At 67.0% G+C, this 24421-nt stretch overlaps 4 protein-coding genes across 5 annotated transcripts; 1 reads left to right on the forward strand and 3 right to left on the reverse strand.

Annotated features, from left to right (window-relative positions):
- Window positions 1-164: 164 nt before the first annotated feature.
- On the reverse strand, window positions 165-1179 carry TMEM210 (transmembrane protein 210). Its single transcript, XM_006062543.3, has 4 exons — window positions 1022-1179; window positions 765-900; window positions 513-542; window positions 165-386 (listed from the first exon to the last, which is right to left on the reverse strand). The coding sequence occupies exons 1-4, from the start codon at window positions 1107-1109 to the stop codon at window positions 209-211; spliced, it is 432 nt and encodes a 143-aa protein (XP_006062605.1). The 5' UTR covers window positions 1110-1179; the 3' UTR covers window positions 165-208.
- Window positions 1180-3374: 2195 nt separating this feature from the next.
- On the reverse strand, window positions 3375-13217 carry ANAPC2 (anaphase promoting complex subunit 2). The gene is made up of 13 exons (XM_006062601.4): window positions 12897-13217; window positions 12024-12646; window positions 10467-10599; window positions 9467-9641; window positions 9007-9126; window positions 8655-8772; window positions 7880-8061; window positions 7356-7497; window positions 6965-7040; window positions 6688-6891; window positions 4166-4295; window positions 3725-3960; window positions 3375-3651 (listed from the first exon to the last, which is right to left on the reverse strand). The coding sequence occupies exons 1-13, from the start codon at window positions 13215-13217 to the stop codon at window positions 3439-3441; spliced, it is 2673 nt and encodes an 890-aa protein (XP_006062663.3). The 3' UTR covers window positions 3375-3438.
- On the forward strand, window positions 13132-14671 carry SSNA1 (SS nuclear autoantigen 1). 2 transcript variants are annotated; one of them, XM_025262169.2, is made up of 3 exons: window positions 13132-13267; window positions 13654-13853; window positions 14145-14671. In XM_025262169.2, the coding sequence occupies exons 1-3, from the start codon at window positions 13216-13218 to the stop codon at window positions 14250-14252; spliced, it is 360 nt and encodes a 119-aa protein (XP_025117954.1). In that variant the 5' UTR covers window positions 13132-13215; the 3' UTR covers window positions 14253-14671. The 2 variants fall into 2 exon arrangements, with proteins under 2 accessions (XP_025117954.1, XP_025117953.1); XM_025262168.2 differs by having other exon boundaries at window positions 13143-13267; window positions 13615-13853.
- Window positions 14672-15724: 1053 nt separating this feature from the next.
- Window positions 15725-23316, reverse strand: TPRN (taperin). The gene is made up of 4 exons (XM_006062603.3): window positions 21416-23316; window positions 16443-16671; window positions 16227-16333; window positions 15725-16126 (listed from the first exon to the last, which is right to left on the reverse strand). The coding sequence occupies exons 1-4, from the start codon at window positions 23237-23239 to the stop codon at window positions 16064-16066; spliced, it is 2223 nt and encodes a 740-aa protein (XP_006062665.3). The 5' UTR covers window positions 23240-23316; the 3' UTR covers window positions 15725-16063.
- Window positions 23317-24421: the final 1105 nt, after the last annotated feature.

The following is a 24421-nucleotide window of genomic DNA, read 5'->3' on the forward strand; positions in this document are numbered from 1 at the left end:
GCCAGGCTGAGGCATGCAGGAAGTGCAGACACCCAGAGGTGTGGAGGGTGGACAGTGCGAGTCTAGAGCGGGCACCCCACTGAAGAGAAAGAGGGCGACCAGATGGTGCAGGGCCCGCCCACCGCAGACACTCCCCAGAGGGGCCCAGGGAGGACAGCACAGAGTAACTAAATACTGTTTAATTCCCCTCCCCCCAGCGCCCGGAGCCCTACTCAGGTGGGGGGGGTGGCTCCTCCAGGGTTGGGTCCATGGTGATGGTCATGAGGCCATGCTCTTCCAGGGGCTGCATCATGGGGACCGCCATGTCGGGGTCCATGAGGTGGGACTCCACGTGCACCGTGCGCAGGTCCATGTGGTCTTCCTGCACCCCAAAGTGCCCCACCATCCTGCGCAGCACGGCCCAGGTCAGGCCGGCTGCAGGCCGCCCCGACCACCCAGGCCTCCACCTCCTGGGGGCCTCCACCTCCCAGGGGCACAGCTCACCCTTGGGGCCCTCCCCTGGGGTCACTCACCTGCTGTCCATGTGTGCAGGGCACGTTTCACTGGGGTGGGGGGGACAAAGGTGAGGCGTGAGTCTGTGAACAACGCAGCTGGCCTCCAGGCGTCCAGAGGTGCCCCCCCTCCACCTCTCCCTAACCCAGTCTGAGAGACATCCTTCCCAAGCCCTCCTGCTGACCTCACCCGGTGAGACTGGGAGGCTGGGGGGACAGCTTGACCCAAAGTCCCCACCTGCCCCCCGCCAGTCAGCCCTGGGATTCACGCACCCCTTGGCTCGAATGACACCAACGGCCACGATGACCAGGGCGCAGAAGCAGCTAGCGCTGATGCCCGCCAGCACCACCAGCAGGGCGATGAGGGCCTCGCGGCTGAGGCCGAGGCTGCACTCGCAGTAGGCTCCAGCTGCAGAGACACGGCCGGGCAGCCAAGGGGCCCGCGTCACCTGCCAGTGGCCGACCCCTGAACCCCGCCCCCGCGGCCCCCGGGCCTGGCTGGGCGTGGCCGGGGCTGGGGGAGGCCACACCTGCAGCAGGGATGAGCAAAAGGGACAGGCACACGAGGCCGAGGGGGCCGCCGAGCAGGCGGGAGTCGGGCTGGGGACAGGCGGCCATGTCCAGCCCCCGGCCCGCCGCACGCCTCTGGCCGGAGCTCGGCGGAAGGCGCTGACCTCACAATGGAGCTGTGAGGCAGGGAGGGCGGGGGCAGGGCCTCTCCTGGAGCTTCGCTGCCCTGGCCGCTGGGGGCCTCGGGGAGCCCTGGGCAGGCGGCCTCAGGATGGACAGGGCCGGCAGGGCGGCCTGGAGTGCCCTGGCCAGGTCTGAGGCAGGGCGGCGGTGGGGCTGCCCTGGCCTTGGGGGAGGACCACTTCATGGGAAGCGGTACCACCTGTACTTGGGCCCCTGGGGGCAGGGAGGCGGCGGCCTGGAAAGCCCACAGTGGGCAAGCCCCAGCCTCCGTTTGTCAGGAAGAGGGCTGCAGCAGCTTGGTGGAGGGAGGCTGGCCTGGGGCGCAGCTGACTAATGTCCCCACACTCCCCCCAAGACTGAGACGAGCAGGAGGCCTGGGCCTGGACCTGGCAGTGTTCGCAGAACACCCTTGAGGAGCAGGCGGCTCTTAAACCACTACGACAGCGTCTGGAGCTCTGGGTTAGTTGTGCTGTTAGTTAGAACTCATGGCCAGCTCTGCGGTCTGTTCCCTGTGCGACCTTCCCACACACCAGACAAGTGCGGCTCGCGGGAGCTCAAGGTTAACCTCAGCCCTTCCCTCTTCCCCTAAGGACCTGGCAAGCAAACTCGAGCAGCAGGAGGAAATACCTGTCCCACACCTGACCCTCCAAGGCACTGGGGGCTGCAGCCAAACCCTGGTTGCCAGGGACCTCCCTGACCCTCGCACGGTGCCACTTCCTGGGGGCGGCTCCTGGCACACCTCTGCACCCGATGACTGAGGCAGTGACTTGAGACGCTGGGTTTCACACACTCGTGCAGAGTCCAGAGGGACTTGGGGCAGGTGTGTCCATGTCCAGGGGCCAGCAATGCCACCCTGCCAGCCCGGTCCAGCCGGTTTCACCCAGGCTAGGACAAGAAGACAGGCCCAGCCCAGTGCCAGGCAGGAAGTCCTCTTCCCGTGACCACAGCACAGCCCCCGGGTGGTCCGAGTCCAAGGGGGACACCTGCCGGCCTCTCAGCAACTGCAGATCCCTCAGACTCTGCGAGGCCCTCCACGCAGCAAACCCCAACCTGGGGCGTAAGGAGTCCTAGAGCGAGCTCCTGGTGGCCATGCGGTCAGGGCTCTGGGTGCCCCTGCCATGGCTGGGGTTCACTCCCTGATCAGGGAATCGAGACCCCAGATGACCCTTGGTGTGGCCAAAAAAAAGGGAAGGGCCCTGGAAGCAAAGCCAGCACTGGGGCCCTCAAGCAGAACAGGACAGGAGAGGCGCTGGGATGAGACCGGGGGAGCCAGGGGGCCTGGGACGCCCTGCGGAGGGGGCGGGCAGTGCAGACGCTGGTCCTGAAGGATCTCTGTCACCTGGGGCAGCGGTGCCACCAGGCTTGAGCGGGTCCAGCCAGACAAGCTGGATGAATGAAGGTTGGGCCGCAGTGCCCGTAATGCTCAGCACAGCTTGAAGGCCTCAGGCCTGGCACCAACACCCACCCCACTGCCTCCTGGGAACAGGGGCGGGGCCAGTGCTGGGCCTCCAGAGCGGCTGGACGGGGCCTGTGCGCAGCCCTGGGGGCGGCTGGCTCCCTGGGCCCGGCCTCTCCCTCGGGGGAACAGCCTGGCCCCCAGGCGCCCCCAACCACACCTCAGGGGCATGGGAGGGGTGGGTCTTTCGGAAAGCACGCCTCACTGTCAGCCCCCAGCACTGACTGCTAGACCACAGCGGGGACACAGGCAGCCCCTCGCGCTGCAGATGCGAGGGGCCACCTGTCTGCCCACCCGCCTCACACGTTCTGACAACACCCTGGGGCCACAGGAGCCCTGGAGCTCTCAGCCCAGCACTGGGATCTGGACCCTCAGGCCGGGTAGAGGGAGGGGGACCCGAGTTCTCTCCAAGGCCAGAGGGGTGAGGCCAGGGCTGGGGGCCCTTGGGCGGAGATCCAGGAGGTCTGTTTCCCAGTTGGCTGGCCCCTCATTGGCCGGAGCCACAAGCCTGATGTGGGTTTTCGTTAGCCACGGTGACCGGACACTCATGTGCCAGGACTCCTCCCGACCTGGAGCCCACACAGGTGTGCAGCCCCCACCTGCTGGGGGGACCCGCTCTGCCTGGATGCGAGGAGGCCAGATGTGCAGAACAGGAGCACACGCCCAGAGTTGGAGGCGCGGGGAGGGCCTGAGCACGAGTCCCTGGGGCCACAGAGCTGACACGACACGGAGCATGAAGAACCATCTCTTTACTCGCATTCTGGGGGTGGGGGTGGGTGGGCGGGGCCTGGCGGCGGCTCAGCCACAACTCTTGGGCAGGCGGTAGACGCCAGCAGAATAGACGAGCTGCTGGTCGCGCACCTTCCTCTGCAGGAAGCCCTGGAGCTCCTGCAGGTCGATCTCGGCCAGCGCGGGGCCGGTGACCACGAACATGCGCAGCATGCTGTAGATGCGCTCCAGCGACAGGCTCTCCAGGTTGGTCAGCATGGCCTGGATGTACGTCCAGAAGAGCTGGGGGAACAGCCGCGGTCAGGCCGCCCCGCCCCACCCCCGCCCCCCGCCCCCGCGGGCGGGCCAGGCGCACCAGCAGCTCCTCCTCCTTCTGGTCGGCTTGCGAGGCCAGGCCCGAGTCGCTCTCGTCGTCGCTGTCGACCAGCACCATGTTGTCTCGATCCTGCGGCCGCTCTTCCTCCACTACCGAGAAGGTGCCGGCCGGCTCCTCGCGCAGCACGCCCTGCTGCAGCCACACGGACAGGCGGCGCCGCAGCAGCGCGGCCGGCATCTTCACCGCCTCGCTCAGCTCCTCCAGGCCCCAGCTGGCTGCGGGCAGGCGGCGGGGCGTGGGCAGGCGGCTCCGCTGTGCCCCTCACGGGCCCAGCTCAGCCGGACCGGCAGGACCTGGGGGAGGGGCTGGGGGCGGGGAGCCGCTCGGGCCCGCCCACCCTCCTCGGGCGACGGGGCGTGTCCTCCTGGGGGCGTGGCCGGGTGGGGAGGGGTGGGGTGTGGGCGCGGCTGGGGAGCTCACCTTGGTCCTGGAAATACAGCAAGACCACAGCCTGCACCGGGGTCACCGCCACGGACAGGGTGCGGTCAGCCAGCTCCACGTCCATTGTCACCAAGCCCAGGGTGTGCTTCCAGCTGAGCGTCCGCATGGCCTGGGGAGGACAGGGTCAGCGCGGGCCGTTGGGCGGGTCCCGCTGGACCAGGCTTAACCACCTGGGGGCAGGCGGGGAAGGGCTCCACCCCCAGCCGGCGGGCGGCAGCTGCAGTGGCAGCCAAACCAGCACCCGGTGGGCTTCCCAGTTCCCCCCCCTCAGCAAGCAGCACCCGACAGGCAGGCCGCCGTGTCCCCACGAGACACGCCCACTTCCGGATCCCAGGATCTCAGAACGTGACCTGACCTGCGGATGTCGGTAGGGAAGACAAGGTCTGGGAGCGACGCGGGCCCTAACCTAATAGACCGGTGTACCTGTCAGAGGGTGGGTGCGCAGACACGGGAAGCAGAGTGGAGCTGGAAGATGGGGGAGGGACTGTCTGCAGCCTCCAGGAGGCCCGCAGCCTCACCCAGCCCTCCACCACAGACCCAGCCTGCAGGGCCAGGAGCAGGTGCTACCGCGGTGCCACCTGGCGAGCAGGCGTCGCCACAGCGGCCGCGGGTGCTGGCGGGCCTCAGTGCGGGTGCAGCGTGCTGCTGAGCAAGCACCTTTCCCAGAAGCGCAGCTCTGGCGGTGGTGCTGCGGGAGGGGAGGACTTGGAACGTTCTGAGCTGCGTGCTCGTGAAAGCCAGGGTTGCCCTGGGGAGACTACAGGGAGAAACACGACCCAAAAGGCCCTTCTGGTGAGGCCTGTCGCAGCGCCCCTGGAAACGACTGCAAGGCGGCCGCTGAAGGAACAGCAGAGACGAGCTCCGCTGGGGTGAGAGGGCTGGAGGGCGACGCGGGACGCTGGGCTGAGATTTCCAGGTGAAGTGTGGGAGGTGCAGCCTGCAGCTTCCTCACTGCTCGTGTGAACCGAGGAGGAAACCAAGAAGGACCAGCGAGCCCAAAGGAGCGCACCACGCCACGCACTCCGCGACAGAGCCCACGAGGCCTGAGAGGTGAGCTGGTCAAAGCCACATCAGCCAGCAGCGTCCAGGGACCAGCACAGGGGGAGCAGGAGAGGCATGGGAGCCCCAGTCTGGGCACTGGACGCTGAGACCTGCGTGGACGCCCACAGGCTTGGGCCTCAACAGCAGGGCAGAGATGCTGGCTTAGGTCCCTAAAGGCAGCTTGTTACGGTACGGTCACACAGAGTGGGGCCTGGGGTCCTTGGAGGAAGAGGGAACTCTGCACCAGACACTGGGAGAGGCCAGGTAACACGAGCTGGGGTCAGAGTGACGCACCCACAGCCAGGAGCACCTGGAGCTCGGCCACCACGAGAGGACAGAGGATCCTCTCTTGGAGCCTGTGGAGGGGGCACAGCCCTGCTAACACCCTGACTTGAGTTTCTGTTGGCGTCACAGATGCCCTTGACAGATGCTGCAACTGAGAAAACAGGTCTCTGTCGTGTTTAAGGCACCTGGCTGTGGTCTCTGTTACGGCCACCACTGGGGACACCGGTAGGGTGGCTCTGGGCCAAGCGCTGCCCCGAGTCCCGCAGCCTCCACGGCTCCGAAGGGGGCGTGATGCTGAAGCTCTCCAAGCCGGCAGCTGGCCGGGTCCTAACCAGGCGCTGTGGCTCCAAACCGTGACCTTTTCAACCCCAACTCAGGTCTGCAGCGGGACAGCTGTGTGGCCAACAGCAGAGACCATGACCACCCCCGTGTATGCAGCACCGCCCTCGGGCAGGAGACCCGCCGGCAGGAGCAGAGGCCCCCCAGGCGCTCCAGCACCCAGCTGGAGGACAGCTGTCTCATCAGGCGCACCCCACCAACCTGAGAAGGGGGCCGTGTCTGAGTCTGCCTTCGGACCCAGGGGGACGCCCTGGAGGAAGCCGGTGGGGCCTCTCCTGACAGGCGTGCTGGGGCACAGAGGGAGGCTGGGGAGGGCCCCTCAGATGTCTTTAGCCAGGAAGGGGTGTGTGGGGCTGAGGTGGGGAGCACAGGCGGGCTCCAGGACCCTGGCCCCCGCCGCCCTCCCCTGGCTCTAGAAGGAAGCCCCTAGGATCAGCTCTCCAGCGCCGAGCCTCTCCCGACTCAGGACCTCAGGTCCTCAACCTTAACAGCCGCACCCAGCCCGCCCCGGCGCCGGCTCACAGCAAACCCAGAGGAGCCGCCAAACACCCCAAGAGAAGCCAGGAGACTCCCTGGAGACACCCACCAGGGGACACAGCGGGTCCTGGGCCAAGCACTGCCACCAGCCCGGGTTCCGAGAACAAGCGGACGCTGCGGAGGCAGCCCAGGGTCAAGACTTGCGCCAGCACCGTCGGGCACAGCAGAGCGTGGAGCGCGTGCACACACAGACGGCACGTGCGCACACGCGGGCTCCAGGGAGAGCGCACAGAGCGTGGATCCCAGAGCAGACGCAGGACTCGCGCGAGGCGCCCGCGGCCCCAGCAGCGCAGCCCTACCTTCAGCTTCTCGTACTTCCGGCAGTAGACCTCCAGGGCCTCCCTGATGTCCTCGGGGACCTCCAGCTTCTCGTCCTTGAAGGGCGGCCAGAACTCACTGGACAGGATGACAGCGTAGACTCCGAAGGGTGGCTGCTCCTCGGCGGGCCGCTTCTCGTCCTCCTCCCGGATGTTGGCGTTGATGCGGCGCGAGTCCGCCATGTCCTGGGGAGACGGGCCTCCTGAGGGTCTGGGTGGGGGCGGGGACCAGGCGGCTGCGTGGAGCCCGGGTGCCCACCTTGAGCATGACCTCACAGAAGTGCATCGGGGCCTCGCCAAAGCGCAGTTTCAGCAGCTCCACATTGCGGATCTCCCTGCAAGGACGTGTCTCTGAGGGGTTCGGCGCCCCCGCCCCAGCCAGCCCCTGCAGGGCAACACCCAGTGCCCTGCACCCACGTCCCCAGAGCAGGGACAGCCCCAGCCCGGGAGGCCAGGCGGGGGCCCTAGGAGCGGCCACTCCAAGTTCTCGGGCCGTCCCCAGGCACCCGGGGCAGCGGTCGAGCACAGGCTGGTCCCTGCCGCGCCTGGGGACCGCGCTCGTCTCCACTGTACACTGGAGCTGACAGAGGACGACTGTCCTGAGTCAGGGCCACGCCTTCCCTGGACGCGGGCGACCCCGCAGGCCTCACCGCTCGGGGCTGAAGCTGAACTGGTGCAGCAGGCGGTCGGCCAGCAGCGAGCGGTACTCGTTGATGAAGAGGTCCTTGCTGCCGTAGATGCTGACCAGCAGGCTGATGATGTCCGAGGAGCGCCGCTTGGAGCTGGACTTCCCTGGAGGCCAGGCACACAGGCACCTCAGACGTGGAGGCGGCACCGTCTGCGCCGAGTAGCCTACCCACCGCACCCCCGCATGAGGCCTGGCTCTGGGTCCCTGGTGCAGACGTGCAGAAACCTGCCCCTCCTCCAGCGGAAGCAGCAGGGCCGGGGGCGGGGTGGGGGGGGCAGGCAGGCACCCCCTAGGGCTCTGATAGGGGCCACGGTCCACGTGGGCCAAGCCGGCCAGGGGAAGCACCCTGGGGAACCAGGCCAGGTCGGGCACGGACCAAGGACCTCCTAAAGCTCGAGTGCATGCAGCGACAACTTGGAGGCCAGAGATCCGACCCGACTGGGTCCCCCTATGACCCCGGGCCTCGCAGGGCTGCCTGACGCTGACCTGGATCTGCGTCCACGGGGTCAGGGACCCAGTCCTCCGGCTCGCCAGAGTCGTCCTCGCTGTCCTGCCCCGTCTCTAGGCTCGCAGGGTCCGTCTTGGACAGCTCAACAGCCAAGTCCCCCGTCCCATCCGAGTCCCCCGTCAGCCCCGCCACGATCTGCCGCACTGTGTCCTCCCGCGTCCTGGTGGACACGAGCCCTTGCTGCCTGCTCCAGCCGACCCCGTGACCCCACCGACCCCCACAGGCAGCACCCACCAGGCACATGCTGAAGGCAAGGCCATCAGACTCCACTGCCACCCCCCAAATTTAAAAAGCCACCGTTTCCTGCATCAGGGGCTGAGACGACAAGACAGATCCGGGCCAAGCCACGCACGGCCAGGGGCCAGCAGGCTCAAATCTCTACTGCCCCAGGGGCTCCTGGCTGGCTGCGCTCCCTGGCCAACAGTCAAGAGGCTGCTCCTCGGGGTGAAAAGGCCAACACAAGACCCGTCCCTCCCGTCAGCCCTGGGCCAGCTCGCAACGAGGCAAAGTTGAGCCTGTGTGTCCGTCTGTGCTGACCTGGCCCTGGGCCTGCACACGGGTGTGGTGACCCTGGGCTGCAGGCCCACAGCCAGCACTGGCAAAAGGAAGGCGCCCAGCTTGGGCTGCCCAGCCTAGGAGGACGCCTGGTGCTCAGGGGACCACGTCCTTTTGCTCCACCAAGGCCTGCAGGGGGCTCAGCAGCACAAGTGGGGCTGGGGGCCCTGAGGGTTCCCTCAGCTGCCCCGTGCTCACCGCAGGTACCGGCGAATGGGCTCACAGGCCACCTCCAGGACAACCATGGACGGGTCCAGCACGCGCAGCGCCTTGATGGCCGAGATGTACAGGGTGATGATGTCACATGTGTTCACGCCTGCGGTCAGGACAGGAGACCCCGAGCAACACAGTGACGTGGCGATAGACACCCCGGTCAGGTGACCTGCAGGTCCCACTGTGCCGTCACCCCCGGAGACCCCCGTGATCTGCAGTACTGCCCCTCCTCCAGCCCCACCACCGGTACTGAAGAGTGGACCTGTTCTCACAGGCTGGGGCAGAACCCCGCCCCCAAAGGCAACAGAAAAGCTTCTTCACCCCTCCCAGGCTCTACCTGGGTGGAGCAGCCGCGTCTCCAGGGCAGCCTTGAGGGACACGAGCAGCTGCGACCTCTGGTCGGTCCTCTCCAGGCAGTACTTGAGGTCTTCCACAGCGGGCCTGGAGTCCGGGAAGTCTGTGGGGAAAGGCTGATCCTGGCATGTGCACACGTGGGGTGCCCACAGACACTGGACGGAGGCCTGGAGGGTGAGCGGCCACACCTCCACAGGCTGCAGGGAGAGGCCCTGCGGGGGCCAGGTGTGGCCCCTGAGCACAGCCACCCTGAGGGGCAGATGGGCGGAGCAGAGCCCAAGGGCCAGTGCAGAGCTAGGGGGCAGACAAGGCGCCTCTCCCGCCCAATGTGGATGCTGGGTGGGGCCCGGCTGTGCTCCAGAGGCAGGGGTCCCGGTGTCCCTGACCCCCAGCCCAGGCTGAGGGCAGAGGCGAGCGCAGGGGCTCCCAGCGGGTGGGCTGACCTCGGATGATGCTGAAGAGCTCCTCGATGCGCAGGCCAGCATAGATGCGGTAGAAGAACCTCTGCACATGGCACCGCCAGCGGCGCAGCGTGGTGCCCGGCTCCGGGGACGCGGGCCTGCTGGGGCCGTCCTGCAGGAACACCTTGCCCAGCCAGCCAACCACTCTCTCAATCCACTGTCGGGAGAGCACAGGTGTGGGGCTCCACGGCCCAAGCCCAGGGCAGAGGTGCAGCTGCCTGCCGCGGGCTGGGCCTTGGGAGCCCCAGGCCACCTGTCTGAGACCAGGAGCACAGTGAGATCAGCAGATGGGGGCCTGAAGGGGCCTCCCAGGGCCTCCCCCCACGCATACCAGCACCAGGCTCATCTCCGGCCACACTAGCTCTCACAGAGAGCGCTGCGTCTGAGTGGACGGACACACCCTGGGGACCGCGCACCCAGCCAGCTGCAAGACGGCCCGGACAGTCTGCCGCCTGGGGACAGGACGGCTATCCCCGGGCCTCCAGGCGTGCACTACACCCCACTGCAGGGACCCTAGCACTGAACACCACCCCCACCCTCAGCATTGCAGCGCACATGCGTCCTCAGGAGACAGGCGGCAGGATGTAGCAGAAGGGGGTGGGTGGGAAGTAAGGCAGGCTGAGAGCCCCACGGTTGGGCCCGGCTTTCCCACAATGCTGTGCAGCCCAGGGCAGGCCCCAGGCCACGCCCCAACAGCATGGACGCCCCAAGGCCCCTCGCTGGGACAGCCCAGACCTTGGGGCTGCCTCTGGCCATGTGGCCCTGCACAGATCTCAGCAAGCATGTCACAGGCTCTTCCTCACTGGCGCCAGGGTGGGCCCAGGATGACCAGCCTCCACCCAGCACCAAGACAGCTTCAGTCACCAGCAGCGCCCTGATTCACCCAGGTCACCACACTCTGCCCACTTCTAAAGCCAAGACACCTAGTCAATTTTGCCAGCAGCCTCTTCTCGTCTGTGGGCGGGGGGCAGGGCCTCCTCACCTTGTGGAACTCTCGCAGGAAGGAGCGCTCGTACTCCCCCCGACAACGGTCCTCCATCCGCTCCCGGGTCACCTGGTGCAGGGTGCTGGTCACAGCCTCGGCGCTGACCCGCTCCAGCAGACTGAGCCTGTGCCTGGAGGAGAGCCCTGCCCGTGTTGCACACGGCACACGCACCCGCCCCACACCCTCAGCACAGCCTCCTGCAGCCCTCCCGCTGGGGCAAAACCGCATCGGGGAATTCAAGGCAAAGCCGCTGAGATGACAGAGCACCGGTAGGCACCTCCTGCTCTCCCCAAGGGGTCAGCATCTCTGGCTACTGGGGCGAAGGCCCTGTCCACCTCCTAACAACGGCCCTCAAACAATAGCTAAAGACGTCACAGCTCCGGCCACGTACGCTTTTACCACGTACATCTGTTTACCACAGATGTAGCAGCCTCTGCTTCTCAGTGCTGATGCTGACCTGTGATGGCAGAAACCCCGAGAGAACAAAGCTTCTGTGGAGCGCGCACAGCCTCAGTCCCCCCCTAACCCTAACCCTAACCCTGACCCTGACCCTGACCCTGACCCTGACCCTAACCCTAACCCTAACCCTAACCCTAACCCTGACCCTGACAGCTATGCAGCTGCCACGCCGCTCAGGCTGACGCCGTCATCATAGGGGCCACGGGGCGTCCCGAGTGGCCCAGGGGTCAGGAATCCTCCCAGTGCAGAGGACACAGGTTCAATTCCCGGTCGGGGAACTAAGATCCCATATGTCATGGGGCAACTAAACCCCACGCCGCAGCTTCTGAGCCCACAGGCCACAACCAGAGAGAAGCCCGTGCAGCACAACAAGAGAGCCCACGTGCCGCAGCCAAGACCCAACACAGCCAAGTAAATAATAGGAAAGTAGGTGTTTTATAAAAGTAAGCATCCACAGAGAGTCAGGGACCCCTATGACAGGACCTGGGTCGGACGACAGAATCCTTCCCTCCTCACAAGGCTAGAAAGGCCAGCAGTTTGCCCAGCATGCTGGTCTAATCTCTGACTTGCTCTACAGAGAAGAAATAGCAACCGTACTTTTCTCAATTCCCAGACAAACGTCATTCCACTTCTGAGAGCCTACAATAGGCACAGCAGAATTCTGCACAGCCCGGGAAACTTAGAATCATGCAGCCTTAGCGTAAGCAAAGTACAAAGTTCTGAGCCAGGGAGAATGACCGATGCACCCATGGCAAGGACAAGAGGCATAAACTCATAGAGCACACACACCCTGAGAGCCCTTGGGAACCAGGGCAAGTGGCAGAGACCAGCCCCGGCCAGCTCACCAGCTCTGCGGGGGCGGGCTGGACCCACAGGGGCCAGCAGGAGCCAGGAGGGACTGGGGCACGGCGCACGCAGGCCGCGTACTCACAGGAGGGACTGGGGCTCGGCGCACGCAGGCCGCGTACTCACAGGAGGGACTGGGGCTCGGCGCACGCAGGCCGCGTACTCACAGGAGGGACTGGGGCACGGCGCACGCAGGCCGCGTACTCACAGGAGGGACTGGGGCTCGGCACACGCAGGCCGCGTACTCACAGGAGCTGGCTGAGCTGGTGGAGCTGCTCCAGCGCCTGGCGGCACCAGCACCGCTGCCTGTCGCTGCCGCACCCCGCGCACAGCGGGCTCTGCAGAAGGCGGTAGTGCCGGCGGCGGGCATACCTGCTGTCCAACTCCCCCTCCAGTTCCGGGTCTGTGCCTCCTTCCCCCTTTCTCTTACTCTGCAGGTAAACTCTCAAGAAGCGCCCATAAAGGCGCTGGATCATCTCCTGAAAAGCTCTGGGAGTCGAAAAGAACAGGACGCCCCGCAACGTGGTGTGGACCTTCTCCCGAAGCCCCTGAGCACCGGTGCCCATCAGCAAGCCCAGGCGAGTCCATTTCTCCAGGAGCTCTAGACTACGCAGGTAGGGATCGAGGCGGCTCTCCAGCAGACCGAAAGCATCGAGGAGCAACAGAAGGCACTGGGGTTCGTCCGCACAGTTCTCGCGCTGAGAGATGGCATTCCAGAACTCGAGGGAGATGTTGGCCTGCAGGTCTGTCTGCAGCACCTCTACGAACCACTCCTCCAGGACCGAGTGCAGACCGTGGCCCCTGAGCACTTCCACCGCCGCCCGGAGCTCCTCCTCTTTTGGAGGGACGGCACCGCTGGTCCGGGAGGACGCCTGCAGTACAGAAAACCGTGAGGAGAAGGGGACGCAGCGCGGAGGCGGAGAGGGTGGAGACAGGTAAGGACAAGCGGGAAAGGGACAGCGGGGACGGAAGGCCACGGGAACCCCGCCGCCCTTCGTCGCAGGGACGCAGGCCCACGCGAGGGAAGGGCTGCGGAACACGGAGGGAAGCCAGGACGGACGCCGGCGGGCTCGGGGCCCCGGGCACCGCGCGCCGGCCCGTCGCCCTCTTCTCGGGCCTCACCAGTCCCAGCGCGGCCGGAGGCACCAGCCCGGTGCTCACGGTGTTCCAGGCCGCCAGCAGCTCCTGCGCAGGCCCCGCGTCACGGCCCGCCTCCGCCGCCGCCGCCGCCGCCATCTGCGCCCACCAGCCCTCAGAGCCGCTCGGCGAGGCGCGCCGCGATGACGCCGGGCTGGGCGCGCACGCGCGACGATGACGCGCACGGTGCGCGGCGAGAGGCGCAGGGGCGGTGACGCTACCGGGGGCGGGGCGAGCGGAGATCGTGCGCAGGCGCCGAGGGGGGCTGCAGCGGCGGTTGGGGCGGCGGGACCCGGCGGCGACCATGACCCAGCAAGGCGCGGCGCTGCAGAATTACAACAACGAGCTGGTCAAGTGTGAGTGGCCGCGCGGCGAGGCCGGCGGGCAGGCTGGGAGGGCGGCGGGGTCGCCGGCCTGCGGGCCCGGGCCGGTGCTGGCCCGCAGCGCGCGGCTGTTCCGGCCGGAGCGGCCCGGACGCCGGGCGGAGCCGCGGAGTGGCCGCCCCGAGAGCCGGCGTGTGTGGCGCGAGCAGGGTGCGGGGGCCTGGGCGCGCTCGGCCCCTCAGACAGCATGGGGGCTCGCGCGGGGCCTTCTGAGTCGCCAGACGCCCTGGGACGCCGGCCGCCGGCCTGGTCTGGGTGCCCGGGCCTTCGCTGGCCGCTCGCCTCGCGCGCTGGGACCAGCGCTCCCGTTCCCGCCGCAGCCCCCGGCGCCCACCGCGCCCGCTCCCTGCCCGCCCCAGGCATCGAGGAGCTGTGCCAGAAGCGGGAGGAGCTGTGCCGGCAGATCCAGCAGGAGGAGGAGGAGAAGCAGAGGCTGCAGAACGAGGTGAGGCAGCTGACGGAGAAGCTGGCCCGAGTCAACGAGAACCTGGCGCGTAAGATCGCCTCTCGGAACGAGTTCGATCGGACCATCGCGGAGACAGAAGCCGCCTACCTCAAGGTGGGGCTCGGGTCCGGGTGCTGGCCCTGAGGCGCCTAGACAGGTCGTCGGCCCCCGGGAGTGACAGCGCGGCCTGGGTCCTACTGTTGGCGTCTTGTCGCCGTGTCGCTGGCTCCAGACTGAGCAACAGCGGCAGCCGGAGGTGTGAGCCGGCTTCCTAGGGTGTGAGCAGTGGGCTTTGGGCTCACAGTGAGCAGAGGGGAGCAGGGCCCGGCATAGGAGAGGGCGCCGAGCTGTGGCAGCTTTCCGACGGGAGGAAGAGTGTTAACTGGCTGGCGTCTCTGTCCGCAGATCCTGGAGAGCTCGCAGACTCTGCTTAGTGTCCTGAAGCGAGAAGCGGGGAACCTGACAAAGGCCACAGCCTCAGAGCAGAAGAGCAGCGGAGGCAAGGAGAGCTGATGAGGCCGCGGGTGGGGGTCCTGCCTGTGGTCAGCGCCCCCCCGCAAGCCTGTCTTCAAAGCATCTTTGTTCTTCAGGGAAGCAGCTTTCTCCTTTTGTTGTCTTTGGTGCCAAGAGAGGCAACTGCCAAGCTCCATTGGCTCTGGGTGACAGGATGGCCCTGGGCGTAGCCCACCCGGTGGGGGTCTTAGTCCTGCACTCACGCAGGCTCTGGGGAGGGTAGCTCTGTGCAGGGCCCCCACACCACCCGGGCTGCAGGGAAGGCCCTGCTTCTAAACTTAGCACTGCAGGAGTCCCCACACTTCCTCCCTCAGCTGGTAGGTGCCCAGGCAAGTGGGGGAGGGGCCGGGGCCCTTCTTCACCTCAGAGCTTGCCCTGGAGGCCTGTGACTGTCAATAAAGTTTGTTTTTGTAAAGATCCATGCCAGTCTGCTGCCTGTGTAGAGTGTGGGGCTGCCAGATGTAAAACGTACCCCCTGCCCAAATCAGAACACAAAACCGTGGCCCAGCTGACATATGGTTCCTTTTGAAGGAGAGAAGAGGGCCTGGAGTGACTTTCCCTGTGTTCAGCCTTGTTGGCCTTAGGGATAGAGGTAAGGGTGCCCCTGAGCATTTCCTGTGACCTCTGCCACACCCGCTTCCTCTGAGCCTAGCACACAGCCCCCACTTCACTGAAGGTGCCATTGCTCCTGGCCTCTAGCATAAGGCCGGGTCTAGGGGACCTTCTTGGCCTTAGAGCCCCCGGGAAGAGCTGCACTCCAGCCCAGTGACTCCGAACGCTGTGGGACAGCACAGCACCCTTGCTTCCCACTCTCTCTGGTCACAAGCGGCGTCCGTGCAGCCTGGGGCCCAGCCCTCCATCCTGAGTCCTCTGGGCCCATGTCCTTGGCCTGTCAGCCCCCCTGGGGATCCCACAACTGCTGTCTCTTGAGGTTGGGCAGATTGGGAAGCATGTGTCAGTCAAAAAGGTCTACAGAAGTCTGGGCCCACCCCTTCCAGGAAAACGTCTTTCTCCCTCCCAAGCCTGGCCAGGTGGCATTTCTCCTGGGCTTGACATTCCAAGAGGAAAACCTTCAGACCTGAGAGCTGCAGCGCCCCCGCTCCCAGGCCCATAGAGTTCCGGCCCCCAGAAAGCTTGCCTGGCGTCCCGCCTCCCACCACAGCTCTCACTGAGCTGCTTCTGGGGAGCAGGGGGAGCCCTAGAGACCGGGGGTACTCACAGGGCAGAGCCTCGCCCAGCCAAAGTGTGGCTGGGAAGGGAAGCAGGGCAATGAGGGCCACAGGGGTGGGGAGCCTGGGCCACGCTACGCTGTGTGGGGCGTCATTCAGGGCCACCTCCCTGGGCACAAAAGTCCATGCTGGTCCTCCATCCGACCCCGGGTGGGTGGCCTCCACCACGCTGCCTCGATGTAGCCTCACGGACCGCACCCCTGCGCCCCCTCTCCCCAGCCCAGTACCAGCAGGAAGGCAGAGGCAGCTCATCCAGTGTTTATTGAGTCCGTCATCAGAGGCAGGGAGACTTGCCGGTCATCAGTGGCTGACGTGAGGGTGTGGGCTGGGGAAATCCAAGTCCTGTCGGCCTCCACCAGGACACAGCGGACAGCAGGACCCACCCCTCCCCACAGGCAGTGCCTGCAAGCCAGGGTCAGGAGTCCAGGGTGCCCCAAGCTCGGGCCCTGAGCACCAGCCCGCTCGTGAGGCCCCAGGCAGGGCGAGCGGGACATGGGTGGGCAGAGCCTGGCAGGCCAGAGGGCGTGCAACCCCCGGGCACCAGGGGCTCAGCCTTGGCCGTTCTGGTCGGGTTGTGGGAGGTCAGAAGTAGAGGGCTGGCTCGCTTCGGAAGTCCGAGAGGTCGTTCTGACCGGCGGGGGTGAGCTGAGAGGGGTGTAGAGACCGTCAAGGGCACGTCCAGGCGTTGGAGCCCCCATCTTGCCCACCTTCTCTGGGCGCCCATCCACCACCTGGCCCTGCTCACCATGACCTCCTTGGACGGGGCCTCCTCCGCACTCGGAGTCCGCTCCAGCACCTGCTCCGGCCACTTGCTGAAAGCCACGGAGTGCTTCGGCGTGTAGCTGGACAAGCCTGCAGGCCGAATGGGTGGACATGTGGCTGCAGTCCCACAGCTGGGATTGCAGTCCCACGGGTGGGCCACCCCACCCCATCCTGCCTGCCCGCCCCAACGGGCACTCACCAGAGCTGCCGTCTGGCAGCCGCGGGCTCTCGGGCCCCACGCTGCTCACAAACGTGGCCCGGGGCAGGAAGAGCGCAAGGGGCTTCTCCGCTGCACCATCAGGGCCGTAAGCCTCCGCGTCCTCCTCTGCATCCTCCTCCTCCTCCTCTGCCTCCGCCTCCTGCAGGGAGCTCTCGGGGGGGTACTCAAACGTGGTCTGCAGGCTCTTGTCGTTGAAGGAGATCTTCATCTGGGGGCAGGCGGGGCATCAGTGAAGGCCCCGCTGCGGGCCTTGGGGGTCCTCCAGCTGGACAGAGCTGGGTGCAGGGGCCCCCCAGGGTGCAGTGGGGACGTCAGACCAGAGCAGGAGCCCAGCACTCCATTGGCCCCGCGGTAGGGGCTGCCCCTCATCAGAGAAGACCCTCCACCTGGACCCTCAGACTGAGATGTCCGCCTGCAGCCTGGGCCCTGCCCGCCCCTTCCCACCCCCTCCTACCCCAGGGTCCCCTCACTCCTAGTGACCATTGCTCCCAAGGCCCAGACTCCAACCAGCACCAGGAGCCCTAAGCCAGGGGGTCTCCAGATGCCTCCAAGGTGGTCCCCAGGGTCACAGGTCTGCCTCCCGAGGGAAGCAGGGCACCAGCCACATCTCCCAGCCTGAGACTTGCCAGCAGGAGCAGGTCCAGCTGAGGCTGCACCCGGGAGCCCACCTCTGTGCTTCCAGCAAGCCCCTCCTGTCAGCTGGGGCCTTCCTCCAGGCCTGCGTCAGCTGGGGCCTTCCTCCAGGCCTGCGTTCACAGGTCCCAGCTTGCCAGGCACCGGGATGATCCTACCCGCCCTGCTCAGCACAGACCACCACGGGTGGGCCAGGGCCTGGCACGCCCAAAACCAGGCCCCCAAGGGCCCACATGAAATCAGGCAGCTGCCCCGCGCCAGGCCCAGGAAGGGCGCACCGACTGCTGTCACCGTTCTGTAGACTGAGGCAGCCAGAAGCTGCGCTGAGCGGGGTCAGCGACCCTCTTCTCTCACTCGGACTGCCCACATGGTCTTTGCCTGCCCTGTCCACTCGGCAGGCCCTAGGAGTCTACGCTGGGGGAAGTCCTCTGCTTTCCACTCAGAGGCCTCGGAGCCCAGACCGTGCTGCAGGCGGGGAAGGCCCCTGGGGTCTGGACCCTCCCTCTCCAGGGCCCAGGGCCAGGCCCCCAACGCCTGCTCGTGGGGCTCGGCCGGCCAGGCGGGGTGGTAATGAATACGGGAGTCGCCTGCTCGCAGCAGATGCGAGCAGCCCTACAGGAGCTCGAAATATTAAACTCCAGGGCACAGGACACCACAGCCAGCTCAAGTTCCTCCTCTTCCCCTGGAAGGAGTCGAGGAGGCAGCCAGGCCCCTGGGCGAAGAACCTTGGGCCTGGGGACAGTGGGGGGCGGGGGAGGGGTCTCAGAAGAGCCGGGCTTGCGGTCCTGGGCAGCAGAGGGCCTGGCCTTGGGGGACACACGCAGGGCTGCCCAGGAGAGGCTGGCACTGCCCTGCTGAGCCAGGGTCCGGAAAGAAGGGCAGGGCTCCTGCCACCTCCCACGGGCACACACAGCTGTGGGCAGCCTTGCCTGCCTCTGCCGGCCTGCAGACACCAACTGGGCAGGTCCCGAGCCCAGGAGCTGCTGCCCTCGCCCCAGCTGTCCGCACAGACAAGCGGTCAGGGAGACAGGCAGACCACCACCAGGGCCAGGTAAAAGCGGGATCGAGGTGTTCTGTCCCGAGACAGGACTCCATCCCCCTGTGGGGATGGAGTCAACTGGCCACCCCTCCTCCACCGCCCCTGGAACTGGCGCTCTGAGACCTGGGGCCAAAGACCCCAGGAGGAGCCCAAGGCATGAAGGGGCTTCCGGCACAGAGGCCGCCCGGCCCAGGCCCACAGGGAGCATGCCCTGGATACACAGCGTCATCCCGGGGACCCTGGGCCCTCTGCGCCCATCCCCCACCGCTGGGGCCAGGGGAGGGCCCGCTGCCAGGGCCTAGCGGATTAGTACGCTCTCGTTAGTCCACGTGACCAGCTGCGAGCACGACACCAAGGGGGCTGGGCGCAAACAGGCCCCGAGCCTGGCACGGCCTGGCCAGGCAGCGGCCGGCGGGAGGGGTGGGCCCACAGGCCTGCCTCAGCCAGCTGGGGCGCGCAGTGGGTCACGTCCCACCTCCCTTCAGTCCCCAGGCTCCGCGTGAGCTCAGGTCTGTGGGTCACAGGACACCCTGTGACTTGTGCGCTGGGGGGACCCGTCTCCAGACCCCAGGCGGACAGAATGGGCAGGGGCTGCAGCCGGAGGCACCTGCACAAGCCTGGTCAGCTGAGCGGTGGGGACTTTGCCCCAGGTCGCCAGTGGGTGGGTCCTGGCTCCACCTACTTCACCCTCACCGCAGCAGCCCGTCTGGCATGCCCAGCTGGTTACCGGAGGGGATCCACCCTGCACTCGGGGCTGGGAGCTGGGCTCCAGCAGTCCCAGCCGGGGCTGAGCACCCAGCCCACCCTGTACCCCTGCAACCACCATCCCCCACTCAGCCCAAGCTCAGGGGGCCACAGGACCACCCCACACGGCCCCAGAGGAGTTCTCAAGACGGCTCAGGTGGGATGCCCTGAGTCAAGGACAGCCCCACCCCCACCCACCCCCCATGCCCGCCATCAGTGGGGAAGCTGAAAGGAGGGTCCGGGCCTGCTCCAGCAGGGTCTCTAGAAAGACCCGAGGACCAGAGGGGTGGGTTGGTTGGGGGCTTGGACGCGGAGGCTCAAGCCCTGGGGGCATCATGCTGGGCTGGGCGGGCGATGGCAGGTGAGAAGGGCAGAGGGGAGGGGAGGAGCCGCCAGACGGGCACCTCCTGGGGGAGAGGCCCGCAGTGCCAACCCGGAGAGCCTGGGGTTGGGGCAGGGGCGAGAGGGGCATGGCTGCCCCCTCCCCCAGCAGTCAGGGGAAGGCAGGGCGTCTGTGCCTCTGCCCAGAGATAACTAACTGGGGGCCATGTGCACCCCCTGGGTATGGCTCCAGGGTGCGCGGCTGGCTGGGCACCCACAGCCCAGGGCAGGGCTGTGCCCTCCACGGACGTGTCACCGGCAGCCTCCGCCCGGGTGAGGAGCTGTGTCTCCCTGTCCCCCGGAAGAGGCGGCGGTCTAGCCCCCACCCCACCCGGGAGGCCCCTGATGTCCTGCCGGCCTCCAGACCCCCACATCCCTGGACTTCGGGGTGGGGGCGGGGGTGGGAGAGCGATGAAGCCCCAGGCTGGCTGGGCACAGGGGCAGCGGGGCCACAGGGGGCGGCCATGGCCGGGGTGGCCTGGGTCACTGTTAAGGGCTGGGCGGCCCCACGCCTCCGTCCCACCCAACGGGCGTTCCGCTCTTCCTGGAAAGGGCAGCTGGTGCTTGCCCAGGCAGAAACTGCCCCCAGCAGCTCATGCTGCTACGGCAGGGCCCTAGCCAGACTGCTCGACCATGCTAAGCACCATCCATCTGGACCCCCAACCCCTGAGGCTGGCACCGGACAGGGACCAGGCCCGTCCGAGGGCCAGGACGGGCCGGGGCCTGCTTCCTCCCGAAACTTCCTCGCGTCCTTCTCACCCCTACTCAACCACCAGCGACCCCCACAGCCCTGCTCCCAGGCTTTGGGCTGCAGCCCTCCAGACCCAGGAAGCAGCAGCAGGCTCCCAGTATGAGGGCCGTGGGGCTGGGACGGGGGCTCAACAGAGAGCTCCTCGACCTCCCGTGCCCTCAGGCCCACCCTCCGAACGGTGCCCGAGGCTAGCAGGGGAAGGGGCCTCCAGCAGCAGTTGGGGCCAAGGGTCAGGACGCAGGAGCAGAACAGGGGAGAGAACAGGCATCGGGGTGGGGCTGTGAGGGGTGGGGCTGTGACCGTGACTGCCAGACCCGAACAGAGGGTGAGGCCAGGTCAGGCGGCCAGGACGGGGCAGGGGTGGGGGGTGCCGGAAGCGCGGCGGGGGATGGGCGCGGATGCCTGACCGGGCAGATGGAGTAGCAGGAGAGGATGACGGCAGGAGAGAGTGACGCAGGGAGCGAGGCAGTGCCAAGGCCGACCCTGAGGCAGGAAGGCGAAAGGAAGCAGACAGGCAAGGTGCCACGTCTAATCAGACAGCGCCAGCAACACGGTGGGCGAGGGGGCTCGTGACACCAGCACGCCACCGCCCCCCACGGCCCCAAAGACACTGAGGCGAAGGGCAGAGGCGGCCTCAGGACGGCAGGGAAGGAGATGCCGACCCAGGGAGAATGCATCTGCCAGCAGCACCTGCTGATCCCAGTCATGTGGAGCTGGTCTTGGAATCTGCCCCGGGGCAACAATCTGCTGCCGGAATGACCAGGAAGAATCTGAGGGACGTCTCCTTGTGCCCAGAGGGTGCCAGGCCTCCCCAGTGAGGGCAGCCTTTTCATCACTCCCCAGCAGCTCAGCCCAGGCTCAGACCAGCCTGCCACACACCAAGGGCTCGGTCAACCCTCACTCAAAGCCAAGTCCTGCTAAGCACGAAGCCAGTATGCTCTCTGGGGAGGCGAGTAGGAGTCCCACCCCATCCAAATCAAAGGGCTTCCTGCCCCTTCCCACTTCCACCCTGGCCCCTGCAACCTGCACAGGCCAGGACCTGAAGAACATGCCAGGCCACTCCTCGAAGCCAGGGCCCACCTGGGACAGGACTGCCCAGCCAATTCCAGAGAGAGCCACAAGAGTCAACAGGAAGACACGGCCCTGGCTAGACCCACCGTCCCCACCAGCCTCTCAATGTACAGAGCCCCTGGGTCCCTAGGATCCCACTGGAACCCGTGCCAGGGACTCCCCCAGCCCAGACTCTCCTGGAGCATGCACAGCCACCAGCCCCCTCTGGTCCACGTAGACGCCATCCCACACCCAGCCCAGGTGTCCTGAGAACAGGCCACATGCTACACCCACAGATTTGTGACCTGCCACGTCTCCCCCTCCCTGCTAGGGACTCTGCCCCCTGCCACTCACCTTCTTTCTTGAGGAGCCGGCCTTGGTGAGACAGGACTTTTGCAGGGCCAGGTAGCCGCCGATCACCTCGATCTCGTGCACGGTGGGGTAGCGCTTCTTCGGCGAGGTCCCCGCAGCAGCAGAGGGCTCCAAAACTCTGCCTGGCTCCTCTTCCTCAGCCTCCCTTGGCCTGGCCTCGCCGTTGGCCTGCACGGCCCCTGGCTTCCTCTTAGGCACCACTGTGAAGGTGTTGCCACCCCGATGCTGGAGCTCTGACAAGTGGCCAGGCCTGGTTGGATGTGGGTGGTACTGGGGAGGCGCACCAGCCCCGGAGCAGGGCAGTTTGGCTTCTTGGGGGACTTCATCCTCCGAGTCCACCTCATCAATGAAAGTGATGGGCAGCCCTGGCCGCCCAGGCTCCCTGCCGTTCTTGGCCAAGCCAGGAGCCTGGAAGCCCTGAGCAGGCTCAGCTTCAGCAGCAGCCCGTGGAAACGGCGGTGGTGAGGATGGCCTTTGCCACCTGACGGCAGGGTCCACAAGGGCAGTGGCGGGTGCGGGGCTGCCCCCCTCCTCGATCCTGGAGGGGCTCTTCCCCCCTGCAAACACACCATTCACTCCAGGCACCAGCTGGGCTTCAGGCTCCGGGTGCTGGGAGGCCCAGCCTTCTTCCTCTGGAGGTGCCACGGACCGCCTCCCTTCCCCAGGAGGAGCCCCAGAGGTCTTGCGCTTGGGGATGACTATGAAAGAGTTTCGAGAGTTCACTCGAAGGCTGGCCAGAGCCCGGGCCTGGAGATCCCCGGCAGGGATCCTACCCATGTCTGGCTTGGGGGCTGGCCGTATCTCAAAGGAGTCATTGGCGCTGGTGGCCGCGGAGACCCACTGGCGCTGGCTGGGAGTGGCACTGGAAGGGCTGAGCGTGGGCAAGGCCGGAGCCGCGGCTGGAGTGGCACTGGGGGTCCCCGGGCTGGGGGACTGGTGGGCGGGGGCCTCCCCCGACTCCACCTTTGGCTTCCACTCGCCTGGCCCAGGCGTGGAGTCCTCAAAGCCCTTGGCAGCGCCCGCCCGGGACTCTGGGGCCCCGGGCCCGTTGGGGAGTGGGCGAGTGCCCGCACTATGGCGCAGGCCCCGCGGGTGGACAGTGAAGGAGTTGCTGCTGGTCTTGTGCAAGAAGTCGCTGCGCCGGGGCCTGGGGCCAAGGCCTGAGCCGCAGCGCTCCGGATCGGACTGGAAGCAGGCGGCGCGCTCGCCCACGCGTGGAACGGCCGGGCCCGGAGAGGGCGGCGGCGTGGGACGGACGCGCTCCGGGCTCCCGCGGCGGCGCGGCGCGGCCGGCGGGTCGAACTTCTGGAGCAGGCGGCTGACGCGGCCGGGCGGCGGCGGTGCCTCGTACACAAGCACCTCCGCTGCGCGGATGCGGGCGGTCCCGCCAGGACCGAGGCCCGGGCTGGGCGCGGGCGCGGGCGGAAAGCCGGGCGCCGACTCGATGATGAGGATGTCGTCGGCTCGGATGGTGCGCACGCCAGGCACGCAGCAGTACAGCTCCAGCAGCTGCCCCGCGGGCCGCGCTCCGGGCCCCGCCACGCCCGCGCCCCCGCCGCGCCGCGCCCCGTGCCGCCGCTCCGACTCGAGCCGCATGAACGGGTTTTCGCGCAGCGGGCCCAGGCTCTCGGCAAGCACCAGAGGCTCGGTCACCGGCCCCGCGGTCTCCGTCGCGCCCGCCCCAGCGACCGACGCCGCGCCCCCGCCCAAGGCCGCCAGCTTAGCCCGCTTTCGCTCGAGGATCTCTCGCTTCCAGGCAGGCATCGCGGCGCGGGGCGCTGGGCCCGGCCGCCCCAAGCCGGCCATGCTGCGGAGTGGCCGCCGGAGCCAGCGCTCGCCAGGGACTGCAGCCGCCGCCCGCCGCCGGCCTTCGCGCAGCGGCCCCACCCCCGGGCCACCGCCCATTGGGGGAGAGGCCCGTTCAGGCCCGCCCCAGCCCCGCGGCCCCACCTATGGCAGGGAGGGTAGTCGACCACGCTGATTGGAGAGCGTTCTCCCCGACCCCGCCCTCCCGCCAACCTCAGTGGACAGCGCCCAGCACCGGAGTGGGTCCCTATTGGGGAGGCCCCCTGGGACACGCCCGTGACGCCTCACGCCCCTCAAGGGAGGCCCACACTTCCGCCTCTGCTCCCTAGGCCAGCCGCGCCCGGAAGGCGGAACCAGGCGAGGGCGGGTTCTGCCCCGCAGGCCGGCGGGAACCCCGGGCCCCGCGTCGCGGTTGACCTTGGATGCGCTTGGTCTGTCCGCCTGTTATCCCGCGGAAAGCGCGGTGGAAGAAGGACCAACCCGGGACTGGAAGGCTGTCTCGCTCCCATGAGCGGTGCGCCGGTTGTACGCCAGCCTCCCTCTTCCTGGCCTAGGTGCCTATGGGTCCAAAGACTGCCCACCTGCGGTCCTCGGTCTCCTGTGGGACGTAGTGGAGATAGCAACAGCTGAAGCCCCACCCAGTGCTGAGTAATCGGTTTCTCAGGAATCTCTGATTTTTGCTGGCCCCTAGAATCCACTCTTGTTGCCCAGACAAGTAGTGGAAACTATCTACCCTTGGTCATCCAGGGCCCACCAAACACGGACGGGAGTGTGGAAGCCCATGACGCACACAAGCAGGCCCACAGCACTCCAAGGCAGACAAGGCAATAATAGCCGGGCACATTCCATTTACCTGATGAACCGCCCAGTCCCAAAGCTGACTGAGGGCACACCTTCTCCGTGTACTTGCCATGAGGAAGTTCACTGCCCCTGGAGGGCTGCACAGAGTTCACTACATTCTTTCAGGCCTGCTGGAGCCAAGGAGAGAAGGACACATTGGGGGCATGGGCAAGGACAGCTATCACCTGCCTTTCCATCACCTGCCTACAGTCAGCAGATGTTCACAAAAGACACTACTGCCTCCCACTACACTCGCTTTTCAGGGACAAGGCTCCAAGAGCACCTGGGCCTCTCCGAAGACCCAGGGCAGGTTTCAGCCCCGGGGCCCTTCTCCACTTGCGT

This window comes from Bubalus bubalis, chromosome 12, assembly GCF_019923935.1.
Source record: "Bubalus bubalis isolate 160015118507 breed Murrah chromosome 12, NDDB_SH_1, whole genome shotgun sequence".
NCBI lineage: Eukaryota > Metazoa > Chordata > Mammalia > Artiodactyla > Bovidae > Bubalus > Bubalus bubalis.

Excerpts from the sequence above, each read along its gene's own strand:
- TMEM210 (XM_006062543.3), bottom strand. The coding sequence starts at position 1,109 with ATGGCCGCCTGTCCCCAGCCCGACTCCCGCCTGCTCGGCGGCCCCCTC. Across the intron at positions 543-764 it reads GGTGTCATTCGAGCCAAGGG|TGAAACGTGCCCTGCACACA; the intron begins GTGCGTGAATCC and ends CCCCCACCCCAG. Across the intron at positions 387-512 it reads CCTGCACACATGGACAGCAG|GATGGTGGGGCACTTTGGGG; the intron begins GTGAGTGACCCC and ends CGTGCTGCGCAG.
- ANAPC2 (XM_006062601.4), bottom strand. The coding sequence starts at position 13,217 with ATGGTCGCCGCCGGGTCCCGCCGCCCCAACCGCCGCTGCAGCCCCCCT. Across the intron at positions 7,498-7,879 it reads CCCCGTGGACGCAGATCCAG|GGAAGTCCAGCTCCAAGCGG; the intron begins GTCAGCGTCAGG and ends CCTGGCCTCCAG. Across the intron at positions 3,961-4,165 it reads GCTGTATTTCCAGGACCAAG|CCAGCTGGGGCCTGGAGGAG; the intron begins GTGAGCTCCCCA and ends GCCTGCCCGCAG.
- TPRN (XM_006062603.3), bottom strand. The coding sequence starts at position 23,239 with ATGGCCGGCTTGGGGCGGCCGGGCCCAGCGCCCCGCGCCGCGATGCCT. Across the intron at positions 16,334-16,442 it reads GCTGCCAGACGGCAGCTCTG|GCTTGTCCAGCTACACGCCG; the intron begins GTGAGTGCCCGT and ends TTCGGCCTGCAG. Across the intron at positions 16,127-16,226 it reads CCCCGTCCAAGGAGGTCATG|CTCACCCCCGCCGGTCAGAA; the intron begins GTGAGCAGGGCC and ends CACCCCTCTCAG.
- SSNA1 (XM_025262168.2), top strand. The coding sequence starts at position 13,216 with ATGACCCAGCAAGGCGCGGCGCTGCAGAATTACAACAACGAGCTGGTC. Across the intron at positions 13,268-13,614 it reads CAACAACGAGCTGGTCAAGT|CCCCCGGCGCCCACCGCGCC; the intron begins GTGAGTGGCCGC and ends TTCCCGCCGCAG. Across the intron at positions 13,854-14,144 it reads CAGAAGCCGCCTACCTCAAG|ATCCTGGAGAGCTCGCAGAC; the intron begins GTGGGGCTCGGG and ends CTCTGTCCGCAG.